This window comes from Corvus cornix, chromosome 1 (genome assembly GCF_000738735.6).
Source record: "Corvus cornix cornix isolate S_Up_H32 chromosome 1, ASM73873v5, whole genome shotgun sequence".
Classification (NCBI taxonomy): domain Eukaryota; kingdom Metazoa; phylum Chordata; class Aves; order Passeriformes; family Corvidae; genus Corvus; species Corvus cornix.
In genome coordinates, this window is record NC_046332.1 from 27,888,452 (window position 1) to 27,915,476 (window position 27,025).

Consider the following 27,025-nt stretch of genomic DNA (forward strand, 5'->3'; position numbering starts at 1 on the left):
GCCCCGCCCCCTGCGGGGGTCCCGGGGTGCGCGGGCCGGGGCTGCCCGGTGCTCCCCCCGCCTCACCGGGCCGCGGGCTCGCAGGGCCCCGGTCCCGATCCACGGCTCTGCCGCTGGACCCTCCGCCCCCGACAGCCCTGAGCGGGTCCGCCGCGCTCCGTGTAGGTCACGCAGGGCCTGATCGTGGTTACCTGCCCCGTTCAGCTTTCGTCTTGGAGCCGAGCCCGGCTGGCGCCGTTGTGGTGGGGGCTGCGGAGCGCTCCCGAAATCCCACCTCCGCAGTGTGTCTGTTGGCTCTGGTTAATCCGCTGTCCTTGCAATTAAGAGATGGTGTCGCTGGCCCACTTCCATCATACAGCACGGCACGAAAACGAACCTGAACAAGTACCAATCGAGCTTCTGCAGCCTGCTGGGAGAAATGAGGCTCCCACAGCAGCCCCAAGAACAGTAATGTGTTTGGGGTTTTCCCATCTAAAGATCTGAGGAAGCCAGCTGGATCAGAAGGGGAGATTCTCCAATTCGTGACAAAAAAGGGGGCAGGAGTGTACTGGAGCAAGAAGACTCTTCATACAGAATTTTGCATGGTGAGTAGAGTGACAAGCATGGGCTCACACTTACATTACCTTTTCCTTCCATAAGGACATTCATGTAAGTTTTTAGTGTCAGATCCCATAGATTATTAGGTGCACAAGACAGATACGGTACAGATTACAGCACAGTAACTAGAAGATCGTGGTTACAAGATGAAGACGTAATGCAGCGTTGTGACTAGAGACAGGTGATTTGCAGATGGGAGCAGACTGGCACTGACCTCAGCACTCAAGATTTTTAAACTCTGCGTTCAGACAGAAAGGACGAGTTGAGGAAGAAGTTTCTGTAGCCTGGCAGCCTTTCTACTGCAGTCTAAGGACCATTCCAATAACCATTGCAAATAAGTGAAGTTTGAGCTTATGGAATTAGTGGCCACAGAGCCCTAGCCAGGCTAGTGCTTAGGGATTAAGAGATGACAAAGGGTACGAGATACTTTCTCTGATACTCTCCCAGTTTCTGACATGTTTTCAGTCAAGGATTTGCTATACCTGCTCAGTCTCCACTTGGATCTGTGCATGCTTCCTGAATCCACAACATCTTTTGACAAAGTCCCACAGGTCTGCCACCCTGCTCCTGAGAATGTGGACTTCAGCTGTTTAAACAGAGAGTTTGCCTTCACTTTCCTCAGGCTTAGATCTAAAGACAGTTCTTTCCATTCATTCCTTGCCACTTCCAACCAAATACTTTTGGAGACAGAGCAGCCTTGCTCTGTAGCACGATACAGTCAGCAGATAACTCCCCAATTGCTTAGCAGCTAAATTAATGACTAAGGCACATTTGGCACGCAAATGCCTGCTCATCGTATGGATTTTTCCCAAGTGTACAGTGGTTTGACGTTGCACTGGAGGGATGCCAGCTGTGACTTAGTCTCCTCTAAAGGAATTGGCAACACTTACGGAAACAACTAGAAACAAGAGTTTTCAAAAACATTTAAATACCTGAGTTAATTTTGCAAATTCTGCCTAATTATAAACAAAAGGCCATTTGATCATTAAGTGTCACTAGTAGGGGATCAAGTCACCATGAGTGTGGAATGAGCCAAATCTCATTCTTAAGACTAGTTTTGATGCATTTCAACTAACATTTGAATCATTCACACAATCACAGACAAGTGGAGGGCAAGGGGGAAAGCAGTTAGCAGGAAGACATATTGGCAGGACCTCGTGGCACTAACTTGAAAAATTCGGCTATGAGGAAAAACCTAAGCTGGAGAGTACTGGAATTGTCATGTTAGATGTGAGAACCTGTGGCTCAGAGACTGAAAGGATGCTAGAAGCCTGGCCAAAAAACCAGAGGACCAGAGGATCAAGTTCAGGGATTCAGGTTTGAACAGATGGCTGCAAGAAGTACGTCAGAAATGACTGAGGGGGCACAGAAATGACTGCTGGAGCAGCAGCAGGACCTTGAGACCAGGGTAGAAATACACAGTAAAGATTGTAGAAAGTACTGGGAACTCAGATGTGTGAGAGCTGGCTTTATTCTGACTGCAATGCCACAAAACTACACTCCACATGCTGAAGCCACTGCTGTTCCCTAGCGGTGCTTTCCGGTGCGATTGAAGCGCCTGTACAAGTACCGGATCCTCTTGTTCAGTTTGTGATAGTCCTCTGCAAACATCCGATCGCCCACCATCTGCTTCTTGCGGAGGCACCTCTGCAGCTCGTTCCCCCGCCAGCCCCGCAGCCAAGTGGGCCCCATGATGAGATTCTTCGGGTGGATCTGGAAGCCGCCTGAGAATAGGGGAGCAGAGACAGATGAAGCCAGCCACTGGAGAAGGCTGTTCCCAGGGCGGCCGGCCCAGATGCTCCCTGCCCTGTCACTGCTGGCAGAGGCGCCAGCCCTCAGGTGGGTCCAGCCTCGCTCCCCTCCCGCACCAGGGCCACAGCGCTGGGGAGATGCGGGCGGGGTATGTGTCTTACCGAGGATCCCCACGTTATCATACACCCCGAATAAGGCCCGCTTCTTCGTCCACCGATCCACCGGCTTGCGCTTGGGCGGTTCCTTGATGCGGATGGGCCGGGTGAGCCCTGCCAAGGGCGAGGAGAGCGGCACGGGGAGGCCGGGCCGCACAGGCGCCCAGCGCGCCCCGCCGCAGTCGCTAATGCCCCGCTCGGCGCGGGGCAGGGGAGCGGCACGGCCCAGCAAGGCTCGGCCCGCCGCCCGCAGCAGCAGCGTTGCCGCTGCCGCCGCCATGGGGATGACCCCCGGTGCCCCGGGGAAGGGCCGAGACGGGACGGGAAGAGCGGCGCTGCCGCCGGGCCGCCCCTTCCGCCGGGGAGCGCAGGGGCGCGCGGGTGACGTCGCGCCAACGGTCGGGAGGGCAGGGGAGCCGGCGATTGGGCGAGGGGCCGGCGCGCGGCGCAGCCGCCGGGCGCTGATAGGCCCGTGGCGGGAAGGGGCGGGGCGAGCGCGGCCCGCGCGCGCTGTTTTGAGCGCCCGGGGCCGTGCGGGGTGGTGGCCATGGCGGCGGTCCCGGAGTTCCATCTGCCCCTCGCCCCCGCCGATCTGCTGCGGGATGGCGGCCCCGGGCGCTACATGGTGCAGGAAGTGCTGTCCACCGGCGAGCTGCCGCCCGCACTCGCAGGTAAGGTGTCCGCACGCCCTCCTCCCGGTCGGGCCCGGTCCTGCCGCCGGCTCACGGCCATCCCCCTCGTCTCTCTCCGTGTTTTCCCGCAGCTTTCCGGGCCGCCTTCCGTGCGCGGGGCGCGCTGGCCGTGCTGCAGCACTTCGACTGCGTGTACAGCGTGCTGCAGTGAGTACCGGGCAGGGAGGGGGCGGCGGGGCGGGCGCTTGCCCCTCTGCTAGGCGCTCTGTGCTCGCCGCCCTTACGCCCTGTGTTTGCCCCGCAGCCACTTCCGAACCGTGGGCACGGCTGTCAAGGAGGACGCCCTGGAGCTGATGATGCACGGTGGGTACCCGCTGTTTCCGGCCGCCGCGGCACCAACGGAGAGGTTGTTTTCCCTTGGCAGCTCAATGATGATATAAAGGCTAATGTGACTCGGCCAGCTGGGCTGCACCCTCAGCCCATTCCTGTCATACGGGTCTGTAATCTTGGTGGACGATGCTGAGTTGTGCATGTTCGCTGTAAGGGCAGACCGACAGAAAATCCTCTTGCCCATGTCCCTGGAAAATACATCCGTGGGATGTATCAGCTCAGAGCGAGTGTTTCTCTGAGCTGACAAAGGGCTGTGGGGATAGGACAAGACAGCACGCCCAAGGTTTGCGTTGCAGGGGGCAGCCTGTGTTACAGCTGGTGAGATGTGAGCACACATCTTTGGTAATCTGATGACTGCTCTAAGCCTTCAAAAGAGAGCATGTCTGAGGGACCTGGCAAGGAGTGCTCATGACTTTCTGCTTCTCCTCAGTGGTTTCCCACCATTCCAATGAACTTCCTGCTATCTTGAGCGACTCTGGGCTGAGCCATGCAGACCGTGCTGCTCATCTCAATGCTCTTAAGATGAACTGCTATTTGCTGACTGGTCTGATGAATGCCTTTGAAATGGAAACCTGCAAGAACAGTTGTTTGGAGGCAGATCCTGGTAGGAAGGTAGGTGATGGGGCTGGGGGAAAGATGATAAAAGTCAGAATAAAATTTTAAGCTTGCTGAACTCTGTGGCATCTGTCAGATGTTATAGCTGGGTTTATATAAACATAATGCCAGCAAGAGCAGTGCATAATGTGGAGCGCTGGTGCTCCTGTGTTACTGTGCATGGAAAACAGCCAAAGGGACAATCGTGTGTCTAAACATCAGCAGAGACTTGGATGCCTAGGCCTTTCTATTTCACTCTTCAGTTTCTGGCTGGAACTTAGTGTGCCAGTATTTTCTGAAGATTTCCTGTCTGTGGGCAGAGATGATGGCAGTGGATACAGGTAGAATCCTTAAACCACACAAGGCACCGGTGCTGGCCTGAGCTGAGAGGAAAGAACTGGGGAAAAAAAGCCCCCTGTGATCTCACACATCTCACTGTGTGTCTCTTAATGCTGTAGAATTTAGCGGACTTTTTATATTTTGAAGGAAGCAGGGTAGTAATGGGTTTTTGTGTGTTGTGAAGCTGCTGATGTATCTCACTGTGTAATCTTCTTTCTAGAACAGGAAGAACCTTGCCAAGACTTCTGGATCCTTGTGGGAAGAGGAGAGGGAGCCGCTCTTACGGCTCCTTACACAGCTGCTGCAGCTGGATCTCCGTCAGCTTTGGGGTCGTTTAGCCATGGAAGAAGAGTTTGTCAGGTATGGGTTGAAGCAGATGTATATGTGGAATGAGTGACTGCTTCTGAGGGATAAAAGGTTAAATTATAAATCTACCAGTGAGGTGGTATTACAGCCCTCTGTGGGGTGCAGATCATTGGGAAACTGAGGAAACAGCTGGAGGCAAAAGCAGTGTATATAGGAACCGCTTCCTTTCCTCATGTAGGCCTTAAAAATTCAGATGTTTGCTAATTTTTAGGGGATACTGGAGAATCTCTCAAACAGAAATGTGTGGTGTGCTAGAATGATGTTTGTTCAAGTTGTTATAGTGAGGTTTGCTGTCTGTCTTTTATTGGTTTTAGTTTAATGACAGGAAACTGCTACCGTATCCTGGAGAATCCAAGTATCGGCCTTCAGAGGTACCGGGTCACGCGGGAGGCTGTGACACATCTGCTTGCTGCAGCTCTGGTTCACTGTGACCACATGTTCAGTGAGTTCCTGCTCTTCTGCCTTCTTCCTGAAGCCATTCCCAGTTACTTTCCCTGACTTCTTTCTTCCTTGTCACGTGTGAAAGGTGCCACTCTGAAGATCACACAGATGTTGCAGCACTTCGAACATGTAGCCCCAGTGTTTGCACAGGCTGTGAGCCTCTGGGCTAAAGAGTATGGTCTGAAAAGCATGGTGGGTGAATTGCTAAGGTGAGAGAAATACCTCAAGGCTTGTCCTTCTATCTCAAGCAACTTGAGGCACCCCATTCCTTGTTTCATCTTTCTGTGCAGGGAAATTGGACAGAAATGTCCTCAGGATTTGGCTCGTGAGGCTTCTGGAGTCAAGGGTTATGCTACCTTTATAAGTGAACTGGCTGAACAGATTCCAGCTCTGGTGCTCTCCAACATGAGTGTTCTCCTGCCTCACCTGGATGGGGAGGTACGTTTCTGCAAAGTCACCTGTCCAGAAAAGTCAAATGGTAGAGATGCTGCTATCCAGTTTTTCTGTCTGAAAACAGAACCTCTTTCACAGAGCTCAAGTAACCAAAACCTGCTCTGTGGAATAGGTTCTGCCCTTACCTAAAAGATGCAAAGGGAACAGAAACCATGACATCTCCTGTCTGGTTGTCACTATCAGATGTCAGAGAACAGGAGACTGCCACTTGTCTGAGGTCCCAGCTGTTGTCCCTTGTTCTTCAGTACTTAATGAGTTTGTCATTGTTTTACCTTTTCTTTACCTGCTGTAAGTGTTTCTCATGTCAGTTCTTGGCTTCTATGAACCTACCTGGATAGCAGGGTTTGAGTTGGAAGGGACCTTAACACCTCTGCCATGGGCAGGGACACCTTCCACTAGACCAGGTTGCTCAAAGCCCCATCCAACCTGGCCTTGAACAGTTCCAGGGATGGGGCATCCACAGCTTCTCTGGGCAACCTGTTCAAGTGTCTCACCACACTCTTAGTAAAAAATTTCTTCCTAATATCTAATCTAGACCTACCTTCACTTTGAAGCCATTCTCTCTTGTCCTACCACTGCATGCCCTGGTAAAAAGTTCCTCTCCAGCTCTCTCATAGCCCCCTTTAGGTACTGGAAGGTGCCTCCCCAGAGCCTTCTCTTCTGCAGGCTGAACAAGACCAACTCTCTCTGTCTTCATAGCAGAGGTTACTCTGTCTTGCAGGCACAGCTATGTTCACCCAAGTTTAGTACAACATCCGTACTGCAAACAATCACTTAAAACTGGAGCCTGGGCCTTGGAAGGCCCAAACTCTGGGCATATCAAGTCATGTCTTTTTGTCTGCTCCTAGTTCAGTAAGTCCTGTCTTGGCAGAGTTACACGATGCGAAATGCCATTCTGACAGCTATGGCAGAAGTGCTGGTGCAGGTGCTGGAAGGTGATCAGCTGGAGGAAGCTGCCCGTGCTACTCGGGACAAGTTCCTGGATATGCTGCAGGCCCACGTGTGTGACATCCATAGCTTTGTGCGCAGCCGTGTGCTGCAGCTCTTCACTCGAATCGTTCAGCACAAGGCAAGTCTGTGCTGGGGAAATGGTGTTGCCTCAGTCATCCCTTCCCCTCTTGTGTGTTCTAAGGGAATTTCTGCCACCCTGCTTTTTGTTTGAAGGGATTGAAGTTTTAACAGAGAAAGGTATTGTCCCTGTGTATTGTGGTGTCTGCAGTTTCTTCCAAGAGACCAAAGATCCCAGGGGTGGGGGAACGAGGGGGTGGAAATTAAAAGCTGCTCTTTGTTACTGGGACAAACTAGAAGAAAGAGCACAGCATACAGCCTCTTTTCACACACTGGGAAAACATCACAATTACTAGATATTCTAAGACTCGACTCAACAGGATCCTGGATAGCCTAAATCCTTGCTTTCAATGGAGGCTGGACCAGAATATATCCAGAGGTCTTTTGAGCCCTAGACTTTTCTGTAAATCTACAATCTGTGCCGTTTAGTACATGAATATATCTGCAGTAAACTTTTCCCAAGTCTCTGAGCCTCCTTGATAACTTTATCTGTGCTCTTGTTGTGTGCCAGGCCCTGCCTTTGACTCAGTTTCAGTCTGTGGTGTCGCTGGCTGTTGGGCGGCTCAAAGACAAATCTGTCATAGTGGTTAAAAATGCGATCCAGCTCCTGGCTGCGTTTTTGTCCAACAACCCCTTCTCCAGCAAGGTAATTCCAACTAATATGGTGGATGGATTTGATGTCTGTTTGCAGGCTGAATATCTGCAGTCTGCTATAGCCAGGGCAGTAGCATTTCTGTGTCTTGTGGGAGGAACAAGGTAGCCTTTGACTCTGCAGGTGGGAGCTTTCTGGTTTTCCCAGGTTCAGATCTTGCTTTCTTGGGCTCATCCCTCTCTTGGTGTAATTCACAGCTATGCAGAAGACCAGGAGGGATGTAATTGGTTGAGGTAAAAACCTGCAGCAGTTTTATTGGAATCCACTGTGGGGTTTCTCTCCTTAGGATCAGAATTAGTTTTTTAGAATATTCTTCATGAATCTGCAGCTCTTTGTGTTTAGCTGCACCTTCTCCTGAGTTTCTGAGCCTTAGACTGGCAACTTAGAGCAGTTCTCATTCTAAGATCAGGGCCAGAGTCTATTATTCCAGTTTCCCAAAACAGGGTTATCTATGGGGATTGACAACTAAAGCAGGGAGTGGAAGAGAGAGACTTCTGGCATTTCAGGAAAAGGAGAATAACTGACGTATTTCTTCTTCTCTTGCTGGCATCTTCAGCTAAACTGGACTGACTTGGATGAGCCACTGAAGAAAGAAGTGCAGAAACTGCAAGAAATGAAGGATCGTAGGAGGCCCACAGCAGGTAATTTCCTTTCTTCCTCTTTCCACTTTCTAGGACAGTCCAGAATTTACTTTTCTTCATATTAAGTTTGCTCCCAGGTTGTGACAGCTTTTGTCTCAGATCTTACCTGTGTGAGATGGTGAGACCAGATAACTGGGATTAAACTCACAACAGTTTTCCTTATGGTGGTGTTATAAAAGGATCATATGAATGTCCATGCCTAAATCAACAGTCCTTATAGCTATATATCCTATTTTCAGGGTAAGAACTGAAAACATCTATGAATACCCTCCCAGGTTTCTCTTTTCTACCACTCAAGAACTGCTAGAGTCATGATTTTGGTCAGATATTATTTAAACTTGATTTGTAGGCAGCACCAAGTCCAAGGCTAATGATGGTTGCCTTACCCATCTTTTTTTTTTTTTCTACCTTCAGTGGTTTCTTTTTCTTTTCTTTTCTTTCCTTTTTTTTTTTTTTTTTAATGTCAGAGTTCTTGTCTTATTCTTATGGCAGTCTGGGTGAGATCAGCAATGGGAGCAGTGCCTGCCTGGGGAGGGGGTAGGGGAAGTAGAACTCCTGAGTTCCAGATGAGATTTCCTTCCCATTAAAGGTGTCACCTGAGTCTGTGTTCTTCATTCCGTCTGATTTTTAAGTAGCTCCAGTGACTGCCCCAGAGGAAGAGTGGGAAGCAATGCTGCCAGAAGTTAGGGCTGCCACACAGCAGCTCTTTCAAGCACTGCAGGAAGGGGAAGAGGAGGAGCTGGAAGTTGAAGAAACAGTGGAGGGTACAGTGGAGCAAATCACTGGGCTGTTGAAGAAGCTGAATTACAAGTAAGAAGTCAAGCAGTTTGACAGTGTTTATCCCAAGGGGTGATTTCCAGTAACATTACTCTGTGGAAAGAGATTGACGTGGGCACCCAGCACAAGATGCTGGTAGGAGCTGCTTTCCCAGGTGTTCAGGGCAAAGTTGGATGCTTTCCCTTATGTTCTGCTCTGACGTGTTGCTGATACTGTCTTGGGCAATGTCATTGTCCAGGAGCGCGGCCCGCCTTACGCAGAAGGCCCTGTGTCGCTTCCAGGGGAAGGAACCTTTCAATGGCCCTGGGGAGGAGAACGAAGAGGTAACAATCCTGGGTGTTCTGAAGAGACTTTACACAGGTAACTGTATCACTCTGTTCCCTAAGTCCAGGATAATGCCAGAGCCAGACTAAAACCGTCTGTAATACTCTGTCCCTCCTTCTGACCTGTGGGGCTCAGTCTGTGTGGACTTGGCAGCTCATAGAGCTGCAGCATCTCTGGATTGTTTGTTCATCTAGTACCTTGGCATTTTAGCTGGATCATATTGATCTTAATTTCTGGTTGGAACAGTTCCATGGTCCCAGTAGAAGTGGATTTCTGGTGCTTTAACTCATGTAATGTCTGAGAGGAGTGAAGCCAGTGTTGCCACTCACCCCTTCTGCCATGTCTGAATTTGTCAGGAGTTCTGCTTCCTGAACAGGTGGTGGCACATAATGCTTACCCTTAGCAGCCTTGACCAAGTATCTGGTTCAAGCAAAGTCTTGGTTATCTGAGGCCTGAGCCTCTGGGTGTATTTTCAAGACTTTGCATGCTTTGTTTGGTGTTTGTTTCAGCATAAGGTTGCTTAGCCAATTGCCTTGAGTGTATTTCTGTTGGAAGTCTATTGTCTAAAAATCTTCTTAACTTTGTCAACTCTCCATACTTGCACAAACTTTGTTGAGGAGTAGTAGTGTTTGCCTTCTCCCTGGTTCCCTTTTAGGGCCCTCATCTATCTTTGGGGAATTATCAAGTTCAGATTAACCCCATCAGCATTTTAATGGAGTTTACCCCAACTGGACCATGCCTTTCTATACCATTATACTAAGCTGGCATGTCTCTGGAGCATCACACTGTAGCACTGGAACTTTTTCCACAGCCTGCTGAGATTTTGTAGCTAGGTCTGATGGCAGAATTTGGATTTTTGTATCCTGGCTCTCGGGAGGTGTCACTGTGGCATGGGGGAGAGGAGGGTTAAAATGCCCTGAACCGCCTGTTTCTCTTGTATCTTGAGTACTGCTCACAAACAAATGTGCTGTATAGGTTCATGCCCAGGTGAGAACAATGAGGATCCTCCACATGACAACAGTAGTGATAAGATTGAAGAAGTACAGGAAGAGGAGCCTCCAGCAGAGCTGGTCAAACAGGAGATGTTGGTGCAATACCTGCAGGATGCTTACAACTTCTCAGTGAAAATCACAGAAGCTCTGAACCTGATCAGCAAGATGATGTACGAAAACTCTGTCTCAGGTATGTGAAATAACCATGGAGCCCTTTTATCCCCATTCATCATTTCTAGATCTTTCCCCTTGCTTGAGAGAAGATGTTGGAGTGGTGGAGCTACAGGGGAAGGAGAAAAGATTGAAGGGGCTGCTCTTCATTGAGTAGATGTCATAGATACTTCCAGGATATTGGAAAAGCAAGCATCATCTAAATGGGTGTCATGAAGGGGTTGAACAGGGCATGAACAGACTTTTTAGGAGTTAATTTTTTTAAAATATCAAGGTTGAAAAATGTATTTCTAAATGTTTAAAAGTTGTTTTTAAAGACATTTGAAATAAAATGTTTTTGAACTTTCTGAAATGAAAAAAACAGCCAGGGGACCAAAGTGAGTTCACTTGTGGAAGCTGCCCTGCCTCCTGTGGGGAGGGATGTATGTTCATCATCTCAGCTGAGGTTCTCCCAAAGTAAGCCTGGCCAGTGAAGCTGGGTTTGGTTACGTGCTCAGTGTGCTGACACAGCTTCAGGTGTTATGCTGACCTCAAGAGGGGAGCTAAGCAGCTGGTCTCATCCACCTCATCTTTCCTCAAACTTTATTCTATGGTTAAACATGAGCCTGATCAACAGGTTCTGTGGCCTGGTCCTCTTCAGTGCTGTAGAGAAAGGTGGTGATGAGAAGGCCTTTGAGTTAATTCAGCTGTTCATATTTAGTATTAGAACTACTGTAATCACTTAGACTTTTTTGCAGTGTTTATCAGAAATTGGCATTTCCAAGGGATGAGGGGCACAACTCCCTCTCCCTTCCTCTCCAGCACATCCACTTGCACAGATCTGGGGTGTGGGTGTGGGCATTGCAGTGCCCTGGGCTTCATGCAAACACTTCTGAGGCTTCATCTCTGTTGAGGGCTCACGTTACTTGTGATCAGCATGTGGGCTTCCCCAGCAAGGTTTGGTGTCATTAGCTATTTGCACACACAGAAATGAACTCCTGGGTTCAGTGCCTTTACAGGTCCTTTGAAGTTCAAGGCCAAGAAAGTGCCCTACCTGATACTTAAACACCTGGGGTTTGATTGTGGGAGTGGTTTTTTTATGGATGCATGAATTTTAATAACTTTTCATCTCCCTGTTGTCCTGTGCTGTAGTGTAAGGAAGGCAAATTCAGTGTCTGAACAGCAGAGCTCTTTTGAGATACTGTCTCCAAATGGAGACAGTATGCTGCTGGGTGAGGGACTGGTGCTAGGGGGATGTGTGTGCTCAGATTTAGCCTTTTTAAATTAAAGATTTAATAGTTGAAGATATATATATTTTTTTTTTCTGTTGCATATTTATGTATTCTCATGTGACTGGGGACAGGGAAAGCATACCAGCTTGCCTGATAGATGTTCTTAACTCTGATTTTAAGTTGGGGCTTATACTGGTAAAAGCTCTTACTTAACCAGAGGTCAGACTCTGTGAGCTGTTTGTTGTACAACTCCTTAATCACTGCTGTGGATGCCTTGTGATGCTGTCTATCTTAATGGTTTTTTCTTGTCTTGTGAGCAGAAAACTGGGCAGTGTATTTCAGGAGTAGTCAAGCTGGAACCAAACACAGTATTCCTTACCCCATTTGTACATCAAATAGCTTAGTTCCTCTGGTTATAGCATTGCACTGGGGCTTATATTCAGCTGTCTGCTGTGACTATGAGATCTTTTTTCCCAAAGCTACTGTTTCCCAGAAGAGAATTTTGTTCTTTATCAAAGATAAGTCTCTCTGCTCTTTCCCTAACTGTATCACATTGGATTTAGCTACAATACTGTTAACTTGTTAATTCTTTTTTCTGGGACATCTACATCTTTGTACTAGTGATCCCATTCTGACTCAAGCCCTCTGCTGACAGTAGCAGTGATTTCTAGATGCTTGTAGAGCTTGCTGTGAGACCAGTACTCCTATGAATTTATTTTAATGGCCTCTCTAATGGGAAGTGGGGAAGAACTGCACTAACACAATTGTTCTCTCTGCAGTGGTGCAGGAGGCCATTGAGTTCTTCGTGACGGTCTCGCAGTTTGGTGTGCCCCAGGCACTGCTTGGAGTCCGCAGGATGCTGCCCCTCATATGGTCAAAGGAGCCTGGAATTAAGGAGGCTGTGCTGAATGCCTACAGACAGCTCTATCTGAACCCCACTGAGGATTCAGAGAGGTATGGATCTTCCTAATCAGATGGTTGGGTTTTTTTTCTCCTTTCCCACCCACATCCCCTTTCTGCTGTTGGGAATGGGGTATGGACAGGAAGAGAACTAAAAGTTGCCATACTCCATGCTGAACTGAAAGGTAAGGTTATTATCTGAATATCCCGGTCTTCCTGCAGGACCTACTGCTGAGCTTGGTTCTTGGTTTGTCATCCCTGGGGAGATGCATCATAACTCACCCTCATTTGTACCATCAGGGCAATAAAGGGCACCTGCTGCTTCTTATTTCTCCCCGATAATATTGCCTGGAGACAGCACTTCTACAGTTTGTGCTCCGTCCTCACTTGTTCATAGAGAGATTTGCAGTTTCTTATGTTCTGGGGAATTGTACTTTGACTTGTGGTTGTAAATAAACTGGGAAGTTGCTGCTTAGTGCTTCTGATTGGATCTTTGAGCACCAGAAGGAGCACCAGTGCACAAGGCAATGGACTTTTAAGCCCATATCATGGTCATTGGCACTTGAGTTGGGTGACTTCGAGAACTCAAGCTTGTGGTGGGAGAAGTTTTCCTGATCCTAGGGATCAACTCTGTTATCCAATAGATGTTTTCAGCTCTCCCAATAGGGCACTAATTTTGACAGTTGCTTTTTCTTTACATTTTAATTTTTTATTGTTATTTTTCCCCTTTCAAAGGGCCAAGGCACAGAGCCTGGTGCATTCTCTCTCTCTCATCATGGTGGATGCGTCACTGGGAACGATACAGTGCTTAGAGGAAATAGTGAGTATTTGCCTTGAGTTTGGATTGTGTCTGTTTTATTAAAGTGGTAGTCATTGCAGTTTGTGTCTTTACTTTGAGGTTCATTCTCCTTTGCCTCTGTCTAATTTTTTAACTGCATTGCTTTTGCAGATCTCAGAGTTTGTGCAGAAAGATGAAATAAGGCCTGCTGTGACCCAGCTGCTTTGGGAGCGATTCACGGAAAAATCTCCATGCTCGGTGCTCGAACGCCGCGCTGCTGTGGTGCTGCTGGGGATGATGGCACGGTGAGCCTGGGGCCAGGTCAAAGCCTGTGAGTGGAAGGATGTACAGGGAGTCGATTTTTATTGAAGAACTGTGGGTGCTGCATCAGCTGACTCTTGGCTCTAGCTTCAAAAATAGTAACCTTCTCATGGGGTAATGAAGCCTGGAACTAAACACAGTTGTTGCTGGGTCCCACCAGCACGGCCTCTGAATGATTATGATTAGATTATTTTCCCTGTGTTCTGAATGTCCATCCCTTCTCAGAGTTTACAGTGTCACAGCTCTGCAGCTTTGTCTGTGTTTGGAAAAGAACAGTGAGAAGCTGCTGAGTAGAGACGTCTGGAGCCTTTAGCATGAAGAAAAATGAATGTTTCAGAGGGCAAAAAAGAATGTATCTGCACTAAAAGGTTTTTACTTCCTCAGTTTCCCAGCCCAGTAACCCTTTGGCATTCAACTTACCTGCTCTTCTTGCTGTTCTTACTTCAGTCCTTCACGAGTCAGAAACAGGCCTGCATAGTGATGATCCTAAAGTTCTTTCACAAGCAGAAAGGGGAACGGGTGGGTGTGGATTTGGGATTGGCTTCTTTTGGACGATGTTGGTTTGGTTTGGTTCCCGCAGCAGGGGAAGAAATGGCATATGTCACAAGTCCTGAGCTCCTGGACTCTTCTACTTTCCAACATTTCTGTTTTTCTTATCCTTGTAAGTTTTGGTCCTTTCTGATCAAAAAGAAGAGTCAAGAATCTTCTTTCTTTACAAAGAAGTGTTGATCACTTTGGAGAAACTTGTCTCCTAGTGGAAAGTGGATTATACTGGCTTCTGTGGAATATTATTTGCTGCTCCACTAGCTGTATCTTGAGTCGTTGGATGGGTTTTATTTTTTTCTCCTCTTACTCAAACCACTCCCTTCCACAAGGTACAAGGAGTATTTCTCTTGGTTATCCATACTTCTGTAAACTTTCAGCAGCACCTCATGTGATACCCCCATCCCTTCCATTCTACAGAGGGAAGCCAGAGATCGTAGGTAGCAACCTGGACATCTTGGTGACAGTGGGGCTGTCTGAGAAGGCATGTGAAGACTACAGGCTGCCTCAAGAAGTATGCAATGTTATTTCCAAGCTTGCCAGTAACCCTAAGGTAAGGCTCTGGGTTTGTTCTTGAGGTCACCCAGAAACAAAGAAAGGGGGAAAATGGTTTGTATGGAAGAAGAGAGAGAGGTAATTAAGTTTTTACAGATTTTGAAATTAAGTAGGTTGAGACCATTCAGCAGCACTGTCTGGAAAGCTTAGCACACATCAGTGAACATGTAATAAAAGAATTTTCATTAGGCAACAGGCTGAGTTCAATTAGTAAAGAGTTCAGTGCACAAGAAAATATGTTTTCCTTTCAATTCTCTTCTTCAGACTCCCAATTTGAAACTGATTTGTGTTTTCTCAACCATGAAGCCCTTTCCTCTACTGATGTTCTGGTGGTGTGATTCTTTTGCCCTCCCTATTAATTGATATTCAGGAGTTGTCAGCTGTACAGCAGAATATAAAACATGAAAGGTTTTCAAACCTGTCTGTGTTACTTAGAACAACACGATGGTTGATGGCTTCTTTCCCTGGGAAACAATTTATACTTTTTTTTTTTTTAGTGCACTTGGAAAAAAGTCTCTGTTTTTTTTGACTCAATTATTTGGGGCATTTTGGTTCAGGAGTTCTACCACAAAAGCAACCCTCCTTCACAGAGCAGCATCGTTCTGTGACAGCCTGTCCCACTTGGGTTGTTGCTGCACAAACTTCATGAGTTAACACAATTCAGAACATTCTTAAATGTTCTAAAGATGGCTGTAATTCAATTTGTGGTTGACTTAAGTCTGCAGTTAAGCTTGTATGTGAAAAGGGACTGAACCAAAAATATTTGACTGACTGACTGGCAGTAGCTCTTCTTCTTCCCCCACCCATCCTCCCAACCAGAAATTCAGTACAGAGGACAGGATTGTGGTGAATCAGGAATTTTTGTTTCAAGCTACTGAAAGCTGGTAAATCCTCAAGTAAATTCTATTTTGTTCAAGTATATATTCATCAGGCAGACACAGGTGTGCTGGGACACCTCAGATATTGTCATACTTGGTTTAGTAGCCCTCTAGGTTATCTTATTCCCAGCTAAAATGTGGTGTGACTGATACAGAATATATGCAACAACCTAAGTGTGAGGTGGTCTTGGATCCAGACCTATCCTCTGTTATTTCCACTGGTGGTATTTTGTTTTTAAACAAACCCTTATGGTTCTGGAGTACCCCAAGGCAAGTTGACTTATTGTTGATGGCTCTAAGATGCTCTAAAGGTTTCCCTCTTCATTCATTCTGGAGAAGGAGTAAATAATATCAGATTTTAAATTAATCCTTTTGAAATTTCAAAAGAGTTATTTTGATTTAAGGTGAGATAGTGGAACTGTCTGGGTTGGCCTGGGATCATCATTTGGCCAAGCTTCAAATCCACCCAGTGTTGTCACCATGCCATCACAAGTGACAGTAATGTCCCTGCTGCATGTTTAGCTGCAGAGCAGTACTGGATATCCCTGCTATGGGCCCGGCATGGGCTTGATTAACACTGTGCACACAGCAAGGTTAAGTACTGGGAAGGGCATGGGGGGATCTCACGTGCTGCTCTCATGGGAGTAACTTGCCTGTTGTCTCTGCAGCCAGCACTGGAGAAGGACAGTGCCCCTTTTCGACTGCCACAGAACCACATGCTCTTTGGTTGCCTGAGTGAGACTGTGAGTAAAGGTGAGCTCAGGTCAGCAGGAGGTTTGGAGGAGATGGGGTTGGGCTGCAAGACCGCCTGTGTTGTCACTGGTATGTGTGGGTACATTGCTCCCTCTTCTCATCAGGCTTTGCCCAGCCAAGCAGTCACTGGATCCCCTTCATGGAGGCAGCAGTAATGCTCATCTACCAGCTGGCAGAAGGGGCAGAGGAGATCTGTGCTGACATCCTGCATGTGTGCAGTCAGCAAGCTCTGGAGAAGCTGCAGGAGGCTGATGAGCAGAAAGCTGGTGAGGAAAAAAGTTGATGAAGGAAATCTGTACCTGTGGTTTCCAGTGCTGCTTCAGGTGGCCTAGAGTAACTGCAGGAGAACAGAGCTGAGGGGCTGCTGGTGGTGTTGGCATGGGAGGGTGTGAGTGCTGTGAAGGAGTCTGTGGAGTGTGGAGATGGGTTATACAGTGAGGCTTGGCACTAACTGATGGAGAAGAGGTCTAGATTAACACTGAACTGTGGTAATTTTTCTCCTTTAGATGCAGGGGACTCTCCAAGCAGAGTCTCTGATGGTGCTGGCAGTCTGCCCACATTCCTGTTGCTACACCTGGTGTCCCTTGTGGGACAGGTGGCACTGCAGCAGGTAGCATATTTGGAAGTGTCAGTGAGTGCAGAGCTACGCAGACGCCGCATGCTCAAAGAGGAGAAGACCAAGAAACAATCTGACACCAGCACAAAGAAGCAGAGACCCCAGGTGAGAACCAAGGGGTTTTTTTTTCTATGGGCAGCTCTTGTAATGTCCCAGCTACAGCAAACATCTGGAGAATGCAATCCTGAGGTTGCATGAGGTCCAGAGCAATGTGTGCTTCAGGAATAGAAACAGACACATATTGATTAGGATTGACAGGGAGAGTTGAGGTCCTTGAATGACCCTATTCACTAAAACTCCCACACTGGTCTTGAATTTTGAAGAGGCAGAGGGGAGGGAGTGAAAGATTATGTCCTGACCATGGTTATCTTCCTGCTTCAGGCAAACATTTCCTTTGTATTCATCACCTCCTTTCTTACCAGAGCAATCTTTTGCAACTGATGCAGTAGTGGTGAAGAACATCCATTTGTACCCTGAGTTCTGGAAAAAAGCTTCCTAGAACCCTGGTCCAGAAGATTTGAGAGTCCTATCCTCTGTTAGGTAGAAATGATGAAGGTTTAAGAGTAGACTTTCTAATGTGATTTGGATGCTACAAATGCCCTGTTTGGTTAGGTCTACCTTGGGATGTTTTCTAGACTGTAATGTGGCTGACTTTCCTGGGTAAGAACAGGGAAAAATGTGTCCCCCTAGGTATCCAGTTGGTAAGTTGCTATTAGATGCTTACCCTGCTGAGTCCACAGAGAAATTTGTAGTTCATTTCCTCATCCACCTGCTTATCAGTGTCACTACCACTTTCCACACAGGAGGAGGTTATGAGGAGATTTTCAAAAAGGTAGCAGTTGGATACAGATTTGGTCCCCATTGCAATGCCCATGTCTCTTCTTCCCTTGTGTTGCTTTTTCCTTGCTATAAGGTTTCCCATAATCTTGCTCACAAAACCAGCAATTCAAAGGCTGCTCTGAACTTCTTGCTTTTGGGATTTGAATGTTCCTTAAGTTATGCAGGACTCACACACTGATGCTGGATGTCTCTTAGGTCTGTCTTACCTTAATAGTGTCAGTAGTTCAGGCTTTCTTTACATTCTGGGCTCCTTAGTACGAGAGACATGGAACTCCTGGAGCAGGTCCAGTGGAGGGCAATAAAGATGATTAAGGGACTGGAGTATCTCTCTTAGAAGGAAAGGCTGAGGGAGCTGGGCCTCTTAGGCCTCAAGACTGAGAGCAGGACCTCACCAATGTCTGTAAATATTTGAGGAGGGGGTGCCAAGAGGATGGAGCCAGGCTGTTCTTGGTGGTGCCAAGCACTAGGACATAAGGCAATGGGAAGAAACTGATGCACAGGAAGTTCCACCTGAGTATTAGGATGAACTTCTTTACTGTGGGGATGACCAAGCACTGGAACAGGTTGCTCAGAGAGGTTGTGGAGTCTCCCTCACTTGAGATGCTCAAGAACCATCTAGACACAATCCTGTGCAATGTGCTCTAGGAAGACCCTGCTGGAGCAGGAAGGCTGGACCTGATGACCCACTGTGGTCCCTTCCAACCTCACTATGTGATCCTGTGACCGGTGTTCTGTGGCATGTGGACTGGCAAATCCTGGACTACCCTTCACAGCTTCATTCAGTTCTTGGGGGAAAGTGGGTTATTAAACTCTGTCAGTCTGTTCCCCGCTCTAGTTGTGCAGCTGGTAACGTGCATATACCTCACACCTGAGAGAAGAGAAGAGAAGAGAACCCTGAGAAGGAAGAGGTTATTGTTGCCTGACAGCTTTCTTACAGTCTCTTCTCTGCACAGAGCACAGGGAATGAGACCACTATGGAGGAGGAGCTGGGCCTTGTGGGAGCCACGGCTGATGACACTGAGGCCGAGCTCATCCGCAGTATTTGTGAGACAGAACTCCTAGATGGTAAGTGTGGCTGCCACCAAGGAATACTGGCTCTGCCTGCCTGTGTGAAAGAGCAGGTACAGTGGGTAACAGATCCTGAAGGAGGAAGGCTGTTTCCTTTGGAAGGAAGCACTGTCATTTTCCATGGTGTCCGTTTCCATATGGGCTGTCTGTTTCTTGGCTCTGCCTTTCTGGAGGTGGTTGTTCAGTGGTGAAAGTGAGTCAACCAGTAACTGTAGCTTGCAGCAGCTCTGGGATAAATGGAGTCATTGTTCTTAAAGTGGGATGCACAAACAGTGCTCTCATGCTCACTGTCTTTATCCCCACTCTAGGGAAGCACCTGTTCTCTGCCTTTGTTCCACTGGTGCTGAAGATCTGCAACAGCCCTGGACTCTACAGTGACTCGGCGCTGTCAGCTGCTGCAGCCCTCGCTCTTGGCAAATTCTGCATGATCAGGTACTGCTGAGCCATGCCAGAGTTCTTTTCCCAGCCTTCCTAGCACTAAAGCACAAGCAAATGTTGCAATTCCTTTCCCAAGGAAAGAACAAACACAGAAGAGTGTTCATAGATCACTGTTTTTTAAGCTGGTTTTTTTCCTCTGCTCTCTGAGAGATGGAATTTTGCTATCTGTCCCTTCTTTCCTGTACCCTGTCTTGTTAGCTCTGAGTTCTGTGACTCACACTTGCGTCTGCTGTTCACGATGATGGAGAAGTCCGCTCTGCCTGGTGTGAGATCCAACCTCATTATTGCAGCAGGAGATCTGGCCATCCGCTTCCCCAACCTGGTGGAGCCTTGGACATCTCATCTCTATGCCAGGTAATGCTACACTCATTGTTGGAAGAGGACATGTGATGAAAACCCTGTGGAAGAGTGACACCGGGCCCCCAGAAGGTGAGAATGACCCAAGGAAGCAAATTGAAGATGTTGGTGCAGGGAGACCAGAGCTGTGGTTCCCTGGGCTGTGGAATAGGCTGTCATGAGTACCAGTAACTCAGAGGCACTCCCTCGCTGCGTGCTGCTGTAACTGTTTGCTCCTGTCAGGTTGCGGGACCCCTGTCCCAGCGTGAGGCAGACGGCTGGGCTGGTGATGACTCACCTCATCCTCAAAGACATGGTAAAGGTGAAGGGCCAAGTGAGCGAAATGGCAGCTCTGCTCATAGACCCAGAGGAGGCAATCGTCGGAGTGGCTCAGAACTTCTTCAGTGAACTCGCCAACAAGGCAAGTGGTTGCTCTGGGACCTTATTTCACAAGAGCAGGGAAGGGCTGTTGGAGGCTGCATCAATTACATGGGTTCTGGAGAAGGTGTGTTAATGGTGTAGAGCCATTGGTGTGTCTTTCTGTGGACTAAATAAGGGGAGTTGAAAGAAATACAAGCTTTGCTTCATCCCTGCCTGATGTTGCTGAATTTGACCTCATCCATTGACATTGGAAGGCAGGCTCCAAACCACTGCCTTTTTCCTTTGCTTGTGCTTGCCCAGCACAGGGTTGGGAACAGCTTTCTGTAGCTCACCTTTAGGCCTTACAGCAGAGTTCCCTGACCTTATGGCTCAGGCAATGCACCTTCTCTGAAATCCTTCCGGGTAGTTCTTGGCTGTGGGACACTGAGATACTTAAATTGCAGCAGTTTCTGCCCAAGCAGGTAAGAACAGGAGCAGTGTTACCCCCTGTACACTGTTCATTCCATGTGCAGCCTCACATGGGCCCTTCAGAGTTTGAGATGTACTGCCTGAGAGGCTGCAGTGACACTGGGGCTTTTCTGTCTCAGTCTGCTTTGTTGAAGCAGAGCTGGCCACCTGACTGCACTGACTCGCTATCTCTGCAGTGTGTATGACAAATCTATAAGCAGTGGGAAAGAGAATATGGACTGGACCTTTTGAGGCAAGATGCAAAGCAGTTCCATGAACTGAAAGGCTGTTTCCTTTATCAGGAAGCCTTTTTTGTTGGGTTGTGATAAGGTTGGAAAGCAAAGAAACTGCATCCAAGTCTGCCAAAGAGCAGAGCTGAGGTGCAGTATTTAGCTTGTTGGTTAGCTGGGATTTTTCCCCCCAGCCAAATACTCCTGGGTAGGCATGGCTGGCTATGTACAGCTCATTTCAAAAAACTGGTGCTTTCTGTCAGTAGATTTGGGATCAAGTGGGCAGCTTATTTGGCTTGACTCAAAATATCCTTTATAGTGCTGTATCTCATGTAGAAACTTGTGTTCTGCACAGGGTAATGCTGTCTATAACCTGCTTCCAGACATCATCAGTCATCTCTCAGATCCTAACAGCGGCATAGAGGAGGAATCCTTCCACACTATTATGAGGTATTCTGAGGTTACATAAATCTCTTATTGCCAGGACTATGTTTATGCAAAGGGGGTGCCATACCAAGGGAAGAAAAACTACACTGACATGTAGAAAATGCTTTTTCAGTTGGTCTCTTTGATCTGACTTTTTCAGTCTGTACTGGAAATGGAGTCATGCTGAGGGGAATTGATTTTAAAGCCACACAGCTGGGAGTGAGGAGAGACTCTACAAAGAGTTACCACTAACTCAAAATTACTTTCCCTCTAGAAAAGGAAAATAGTTGGTTTTACACATAGGAACATGGATACACAACACTAGGAAAACACAACAGGTTTTTAAGACTGCTGCCTTTGTCATTTTCGTGGCTACTGAAGTTTTGTAAGCAGTTTTAGTAAAGCAGTAGTTATAGTAACAGGTTTGGGTCTGGGGTGCCTTTCTGGTGGTTTGTTTTATGGGGGTTTTTTTTTGGTTTGGTGTTTTGGTTTTTTTCAAGAAAGCCTTACTCTGGACTATAGAGATGTTGGCATATTTCAATCTGAGGTTATTGGTTGCTCATAGACAGCACTAATAATGTCTTTATTGGTAAAGCACAGAAATTTTCCTCTCATTTCTGGAACTTAACCACATGAGGGTTTTTCTGAGTCATTTGAATCCCTATGGATTATAGAGGGGAGTATTAGACAAAAGTATTGCTGTTGCTGAAGAGAGGAACAATAAAATCTCCCATGATTTTTCAACTAGCCTTTCCACCTATGAGAATCCAGTGCATTTAGGAAGAGGGATGGGATTTAGGATAGGTAGGAATTGCAAGACACAGAAAAAGTCTATTAGGGAGGGTGTAACTGAGACTGAAATTAATTTATGGTGGCAAAAGTAGATGGATATTTTGCTTCGGTTTTAATTAAGGAGGGTAATGTGCAATACTGGGAAATACAGCTTGTGGTTCCTGACAGCACACATAGAAGTGGAAGTTAATGTCTGAAGTGAAGCAAACCATCACAGGGAGACAAGAGGCAGCGTGTAGAAAAATTCCAAATAATTTTGGAATTTTCAGTACTGTTTTTAATTAATGTAATTTAATTAATTAATTACCACAGACTTAGAGCATAATAAGTGTAACAATTTCATTAAAGTGTGATTGGTGGGGTTAAGGAAGGTGTAAGATGGACTTTTGACTTCCAGCAACATACACAGAGAGAACTGGAGGTGTCTGGCAAATAAGAGAAGAGGCAGTATTGATTTAACAAAATAGACAGGTATCAAATTAGTATAAGGATAATTAATTTTAAAGACCTGATCATCAGTTAACACACCACATATTGTTTAAATAGGAAAATAAGAGAATTAGTAGTTGAAACTGAACTATTTCCCCATGCAGCATTATATGAAATGCTTACATTGTGGAGAGGACCAGGTTTAACTTGGAAACCATGGTGGACAAAAGCACAGGCTAGGTATGAAGCAGTGCCTTATGCTCCAGGGATACTTGCCAACTGGAGAACAGAGAGGTTTAAAAAAGATGGGGATAGTGGTGGGACCATCACTGTTAAAGGACTAACTGGAGAGTGCAAGAGTTAGTGATTAAAAACTGAGATGGAAACTAGCAGAACAGAGTATAAGGCTGAATGTTTAGAAGTTGTTTAACCTCTTCTGTAAAGGTATGGCTAAAGTTAGAGATGCATTCTACTTCCTGCTTTAGCAGCCCAGTTTCTTCTGGTGTAGAGAAGCACTGGCAGTGCTGGTGAGACCTTGCCTGGAGTACTGCCATAGTGCTGGTCATTGAAGTTAAAGATGAATTGATGCTGGAACAAATGCAAAGGGAGGACTCTTGAGAATGCTGTCTCTGTTATGTATCTTAGAAAAGCAGCTTGGTGTGGTGGTAGTAGACATAACAAAGACTGAACAAGGAAGTGCTTTAGAACAATTATATCAAGGCCAGTGGCAACCTGACTGAACTAAAGTTAACAGAAATGTTGGTACGAGAAAAAGGGAGGGCAGCAGGACCTTCTTAATAAATAGAAGTTATTCAGTAATTTCTAAGAGAACATAGTGCAAAATGCACAAGTACTTAACTGGGCTAAAGTCCAGGTATCTCTATTCCTCAAGAAGCTAAGAAAAAAATGAGATTAGATTAGCATTTAAATTCTGTGTTAGGCTTTGTTCCCATTTTAGTGCAAAGTAATGCTCACTTTTGCATTGATCCAAAATGCAACAACACACTTCCAGCAAATTAGTAATGAAAAAGTCACAAGCATGGTTTTGAGGGGGGAAAAACATACTGCATGCCACAGTGCTCCCCTCAAGGTCTGCTTGTCAGACAAACCAGTCTGTCAGTGCAACTTGTGAAGGGAGGAAATTGTCTGGACATGCTGCACGCTCTTAAAACTGGATGGAAGGAGCAGATTAGAAGTCAGCACTGCTGCCTTTTCAATACCCCTCCCACCTGAAATGGGGATTCCTCTATGGGCTCTGAACTTTTGCTTTTTTTTTTTTTTTTTTTTTCCCTCTTGCAGACATCTGTTCTCATATATTACAAAAGAAAAACAAACAGAGAGCTTGGTGGAGAAACTTTGTCAGAGATTCCGGACTGCCAGGTGGGTTGTAATCTTCATTTTCCTGCCAAGTGCTTCTGCTTCTCAGGAATTTTTAGAAGAAATGAGCTTGTATGTGGTGGTTCTAACAGGTTCCCATTATATTCTTCACGTGGCAAAGTGACAAATGCTGACTTAACTTGGATTAAGTTCCTTTTTTTTTTTTTTTTTTAAGTACCTTCTCCTAAAAATACATGAATACTTATAAATTAAGGTTTCTGGTTTTATTATGCAGTGATTTATCTCCTCTTCCTTCCTTTTTTAAGGAAAAAGTTTTGTGACAGTCTAGATCTGCATTACAGCTGAGCAAGGAGACATCCTGCACGTGGATTTTACATACCTTTGTGATTCTTCTCTACAGGCTATTGTAACTCAGCTATGAAATGAGTGTGTTCAGCTGAGAAGCTGGGATCTCTCCAGCCATCCTGCCTGGGGTCATCTCAACTATCAAGCTGATATAGGCCTGTCCTTGTTCTGCATGCATGGGCTGCTCAGTCTATGCCTGGGATTCTGTTTTGGTTTTTTATTATTATTATTTTATTCAAGGGCTTGTGCCACCATACACTTTGGCTTTTGCTTTGCTCTGTCTCCAAGATGTGCACGCCTTGCTCGTTGTGCTGATTACAGAGCGCAGGATGCACACTGTGAATCTGGGATATCATTTTTCTTTCTGGGTTTTGGGGTTTCTTTGCTGCTTTTTCCCCGCTCCCCAAGCTATAATTTCATTCACCCAGGTGTACACTTTTTGTTTCCTTCCAAGAAGAAGAATAATAGAAATTTATCTTCTTCCCTGTCATGTACTTCCAGTTAGATATCTTCATTTTAACTTCCACTGGCTTTGGTGTACCCTGCTTTCCCCCATTCCTGTGGTTTTCCTTCTCCATTGTTGTGGCTTTGCCCTTGAGATTTAAGCTGTGTCTGCTTATCTTGGCCATTTGTACACAGTGCCTGGGCATGTGATCTGCTCAGCTGCCTCAGGGAGTTGCATATTTCCCAAAATATTTGGATTTTGTTTCCTGAGAGAGTGGAGATTGGTCCCTCTCTCCCAAGTTGCCTCCCAGGAGCACTGGTGAGCTCTTCACACCACATTTGTAAATAACCATCTGTATGTAAGTTGTGTCCAGCCTTTAGGAGAATGTCCTGATATTTCTGTACCTCAAAGATGATCAGCTTGATGCACACCAGTAGTACTGCTAGAGCAAGACTGTTGCTCCAGGCTAAAACGGGCGTATCAGAAAAGATTTTGCAGCCACCATCACCCTCCTCAGCATTTCTGGAGTTCTAAACATAGCAACTTGCCAGGTGTCGTTCAGGTTTTAAAGGTGGAAACACCTGGATGCTGCACCTTTGTTCTCCACCTGTCTGGGTTTGAGCAGAACATCCTGAGACAGCATGTGCAGGACAGACTTTGGGCCCTCACTTTGTGTATATTAAAAATAGGGGCTTTGGCCTCACTTTTTTGCCTCCCATTCCATCACAGTGATCTACATTAGGGATGTTAGTATGTGCTTTTGTTTTTCTTTCCCTTTGGTTTTATTCCAGTAATTTTTTTCTGGAATTTGAATGTAGTCCTTCTCTGATACAGCATTTGTTATTTGTTGTCTTTATAACTTAATGACTATGACCTTCTTTATGTAACTAGCCAGGAAAGAAAGAGAGAACATCAAATGCAGCTTCTGCTTGAGATCATCTCAAACATGCAAAAATTAACAGTCAAGGGGGGGTTTGTTATGTGGTTAAAATAAGGCCCTTCAAGAGGAATCCTGACCTGAGTCTTCTTCTCCTGGTCAGCAATAACTTCTGACACTTTTCAAACAAATGACTGTGTTCTTCAGCAGTGGAGCCTTCCTGTTTTTCTGACAGGCACTAAGTCAGTGTCATGGAATACAGTGGTGGTTGTGTATGGTATGGCACAACACCCTGTCACTGACTTGTAACAGAACAACCTGAATCTCATGTTCTGCAGGGCAGAAGCACCTGCAGGAAATGCTATTAGCTCATCTTCATACACCCCTTTTTGAAAGAACTAATGGTGATCTTTGTCTTTCCCAGGACTGAGCGTCAGTATCGGGATCTGTCCCACTGCCTTACTCTGCTTCCAGTCTCGGAGCGGGGCCTTCACAAGCTGCAGGACAACTATGACTGCTTTGCAGACAAGCTCCAAGATCCAACTGTCTACACTTGTTTCCAAACTGTGCTGGCTCGATTCCGCAGAGCAGGCATCAAACCTGAGACTAAAGTAAGGATGTGGGACAAGAGTCCAGGCCAGAAAAACAATTGCTTTTTACATACAGTGACTGGAAAGCCCTGCAGTGTTCCATTTTAGGCAGACTATTCCTCATCCCAAACAATTTATCAATTCATTTATTTAACTTGATGGCAGTTCTGCTATGGATGTCATACTTCTCTCCCCTCACCTTCTCTTTTTTTTTTTTTTTTTCCTTTCCACCACTCTTTTACATCTCCCTCAGGCTCTAGCTGAAGAGCTGGAGCAGAAGCTCTCTGCCTCCCATAACCAAGGACTGGATTCAACAGAGACATGCCAGGATGGTAGTCAAACTCCAATGCCAGTGCCAGCCAAGCGGAAACCAATAGGAAGTATGTTCCTTTTTGTGAGACTGCAGCCTTCCCCTGATCCTGTAGTCCAGCAGAGACACCTAGGGACTTTTCCTCACTCTTACAGACAGAAAGCTGCTACCTTTCTCTATTTTTTTTTCCCTATTTCTTGACAGGTTCACGCCGCCAGCCCCTGGGCCCAGTCAACACAGATGACGATTTTGTCACACCCCCGTCTCGCACCCTCCGAAATCGTAAGCGTGCCCAAAAGCGCCCACCACGCAAAAAAGCCATCGTTACCTTCTCCAGCGACGAGGAGAACAGCTCTGAGGATGGTAAGGCACTGCACATGTGTGCTCTGAGGGTGAAAGGGGAGAAGGACTACACATTTGGCCCAACAGCGATGTCCCTTTGGTCGTGGGCTTCAGAGCACTGTGGAGGCTGCCTGTAGCTTTCTCTGCTCAGAGCAGTGGAGTGATCATTACTGACACATTTTACTCTCTTTAGAGCTATCGGCAGAATTAAGAGAGGAAGAAAATCCCACCAAAACAACTCCCATCACCAGATCTTCAGGCCGACGGCTGCGCTGAGAGAACCATCTGCCACTGTCTTTTACTAAAAATAAAACTCCCTTTATGCAACAGTCTCCTTCTCTTGTCTGAACTACCCCATAGTATGACAGTGCTTTAAATGAGGACAAAATGGAAGTTAACACCAGGCTGAAGCAATTCCAAGCCTGTCTTTTGATATCTCCACAAAGAAAGGCAGTGATGATGAACATAGCTGCCACTTGGCCTGATTTTGCC

At 46.6% G+C, this 27,025-nt stretch overlaps 2 protein-coding genes and 1 non-coding gene across 6 annotated transcripts; 2 read left to right on the forward strand and 1 right to left on the reverse strand.

The window, feature by feature from the left end:
- The first annotated feature begins 5 nt into the window (after positions 1 to 5).
- Positions 6 to 26,864, forward strand: NCAPD2 (non-SMC condensin I complex subunit D2). Of its 4 annotated transcripts, none has more exons than XM_039560046.1 (31): positions 6 to 584; positions 3,268 to 3,343; positions 3,441 to 3,499; positions 3,957 to 4,138; positions 4,680 to 4,819; positions 5,140 to 5,267; positions 5,352 to 5,475; positions 5,557 to 5,704; positions 6,591 to 6,788; positions 7,299 to 7,433; positions 7,996 to 8,080; positions 8,713 to 8,890; positions 9,096 to 9,217; positions 10,157 to 10,363; positions 12,335 to 12,509; positions 13,191 to 13,275; positions 13,405 to 13,538; positions 14,518 to 14,650; positions 16,199 to 16,283; positions 16,388 to 16,549; positions 16,790 to 17,004; positions 18,693 to 18,804; positions 19,116 to 19,239; positions 19,444 to 19,599; positions 19,825 to 20,002; positions 20,995 to 21,089; positions 23,586 to 23,666; positions 25,716 to 25,902; positions 26,135 to 26,261; positions 26,396 to 26,554; positions 26,727 to 26,864. In XM_039560046.1, exons 3-31 carry the CDS (start codon positions 3,490 to 3,492, stop codon positions 26,807 to 26,809), a joined length of 3,948 nt encoding a protein of 1,315 aa, XP_039415980.1. In that variant the 5' UTR covers positions 6 to 584; positions 3,268 to 3,343; positions 3,441 to 3,489; the 3' UTR covers positions 26,810 to 26,864. The 4 variants fall into 4 exon arrangements, with proteins under 4 accessions (XP_039415980.1, XP_039415973.1, XP_039415967.1 ...); XM_039560039.1 differs by lacking the exon at positions 6 to 584 and adding an exon at positions 2,321 to 2,436; XM_039560033.1 differs by lacking the exon at positions 6 to 584 and adding an exon at positions 3,017 to 3,175 and having other exon boundaries at positions 8,716 to 8,890.
- MRPL51 (mitochondrial ribosomal protein L51) lies at positions 2,046 to 2,868 on the reverse strand. Its single transcript, XM_039560071.1, has 2 exons — positions 2,511 to 2,868; positions 2,046 to 2,321 (listed from the first exon to the last, which is right to left on the reverse strand). The coding sequence occupies exons 1-2, from the start codon at positions 2,782 to 2,784 to the stop codon at positions 2,125 to 2,127; spliced, it is 471 nt and encodes a 156-aa protein (XP_039416005.1). The 5' UTR covers positions 2,785 to 2,868; the 3' UTR covers positions 2,046 to 2,124.
- On the forward strand, positions 3,560 to 3,882 carry LOC120411667. Its single transcript, XR_005604123.1, has one exon. It is a non-coding gene; the product is annotated as a small nucleolar RNA U85 (small nucleolar RNA).
- Positions 26,865 to 27,025: the final 161 nt, after the last annotated feature.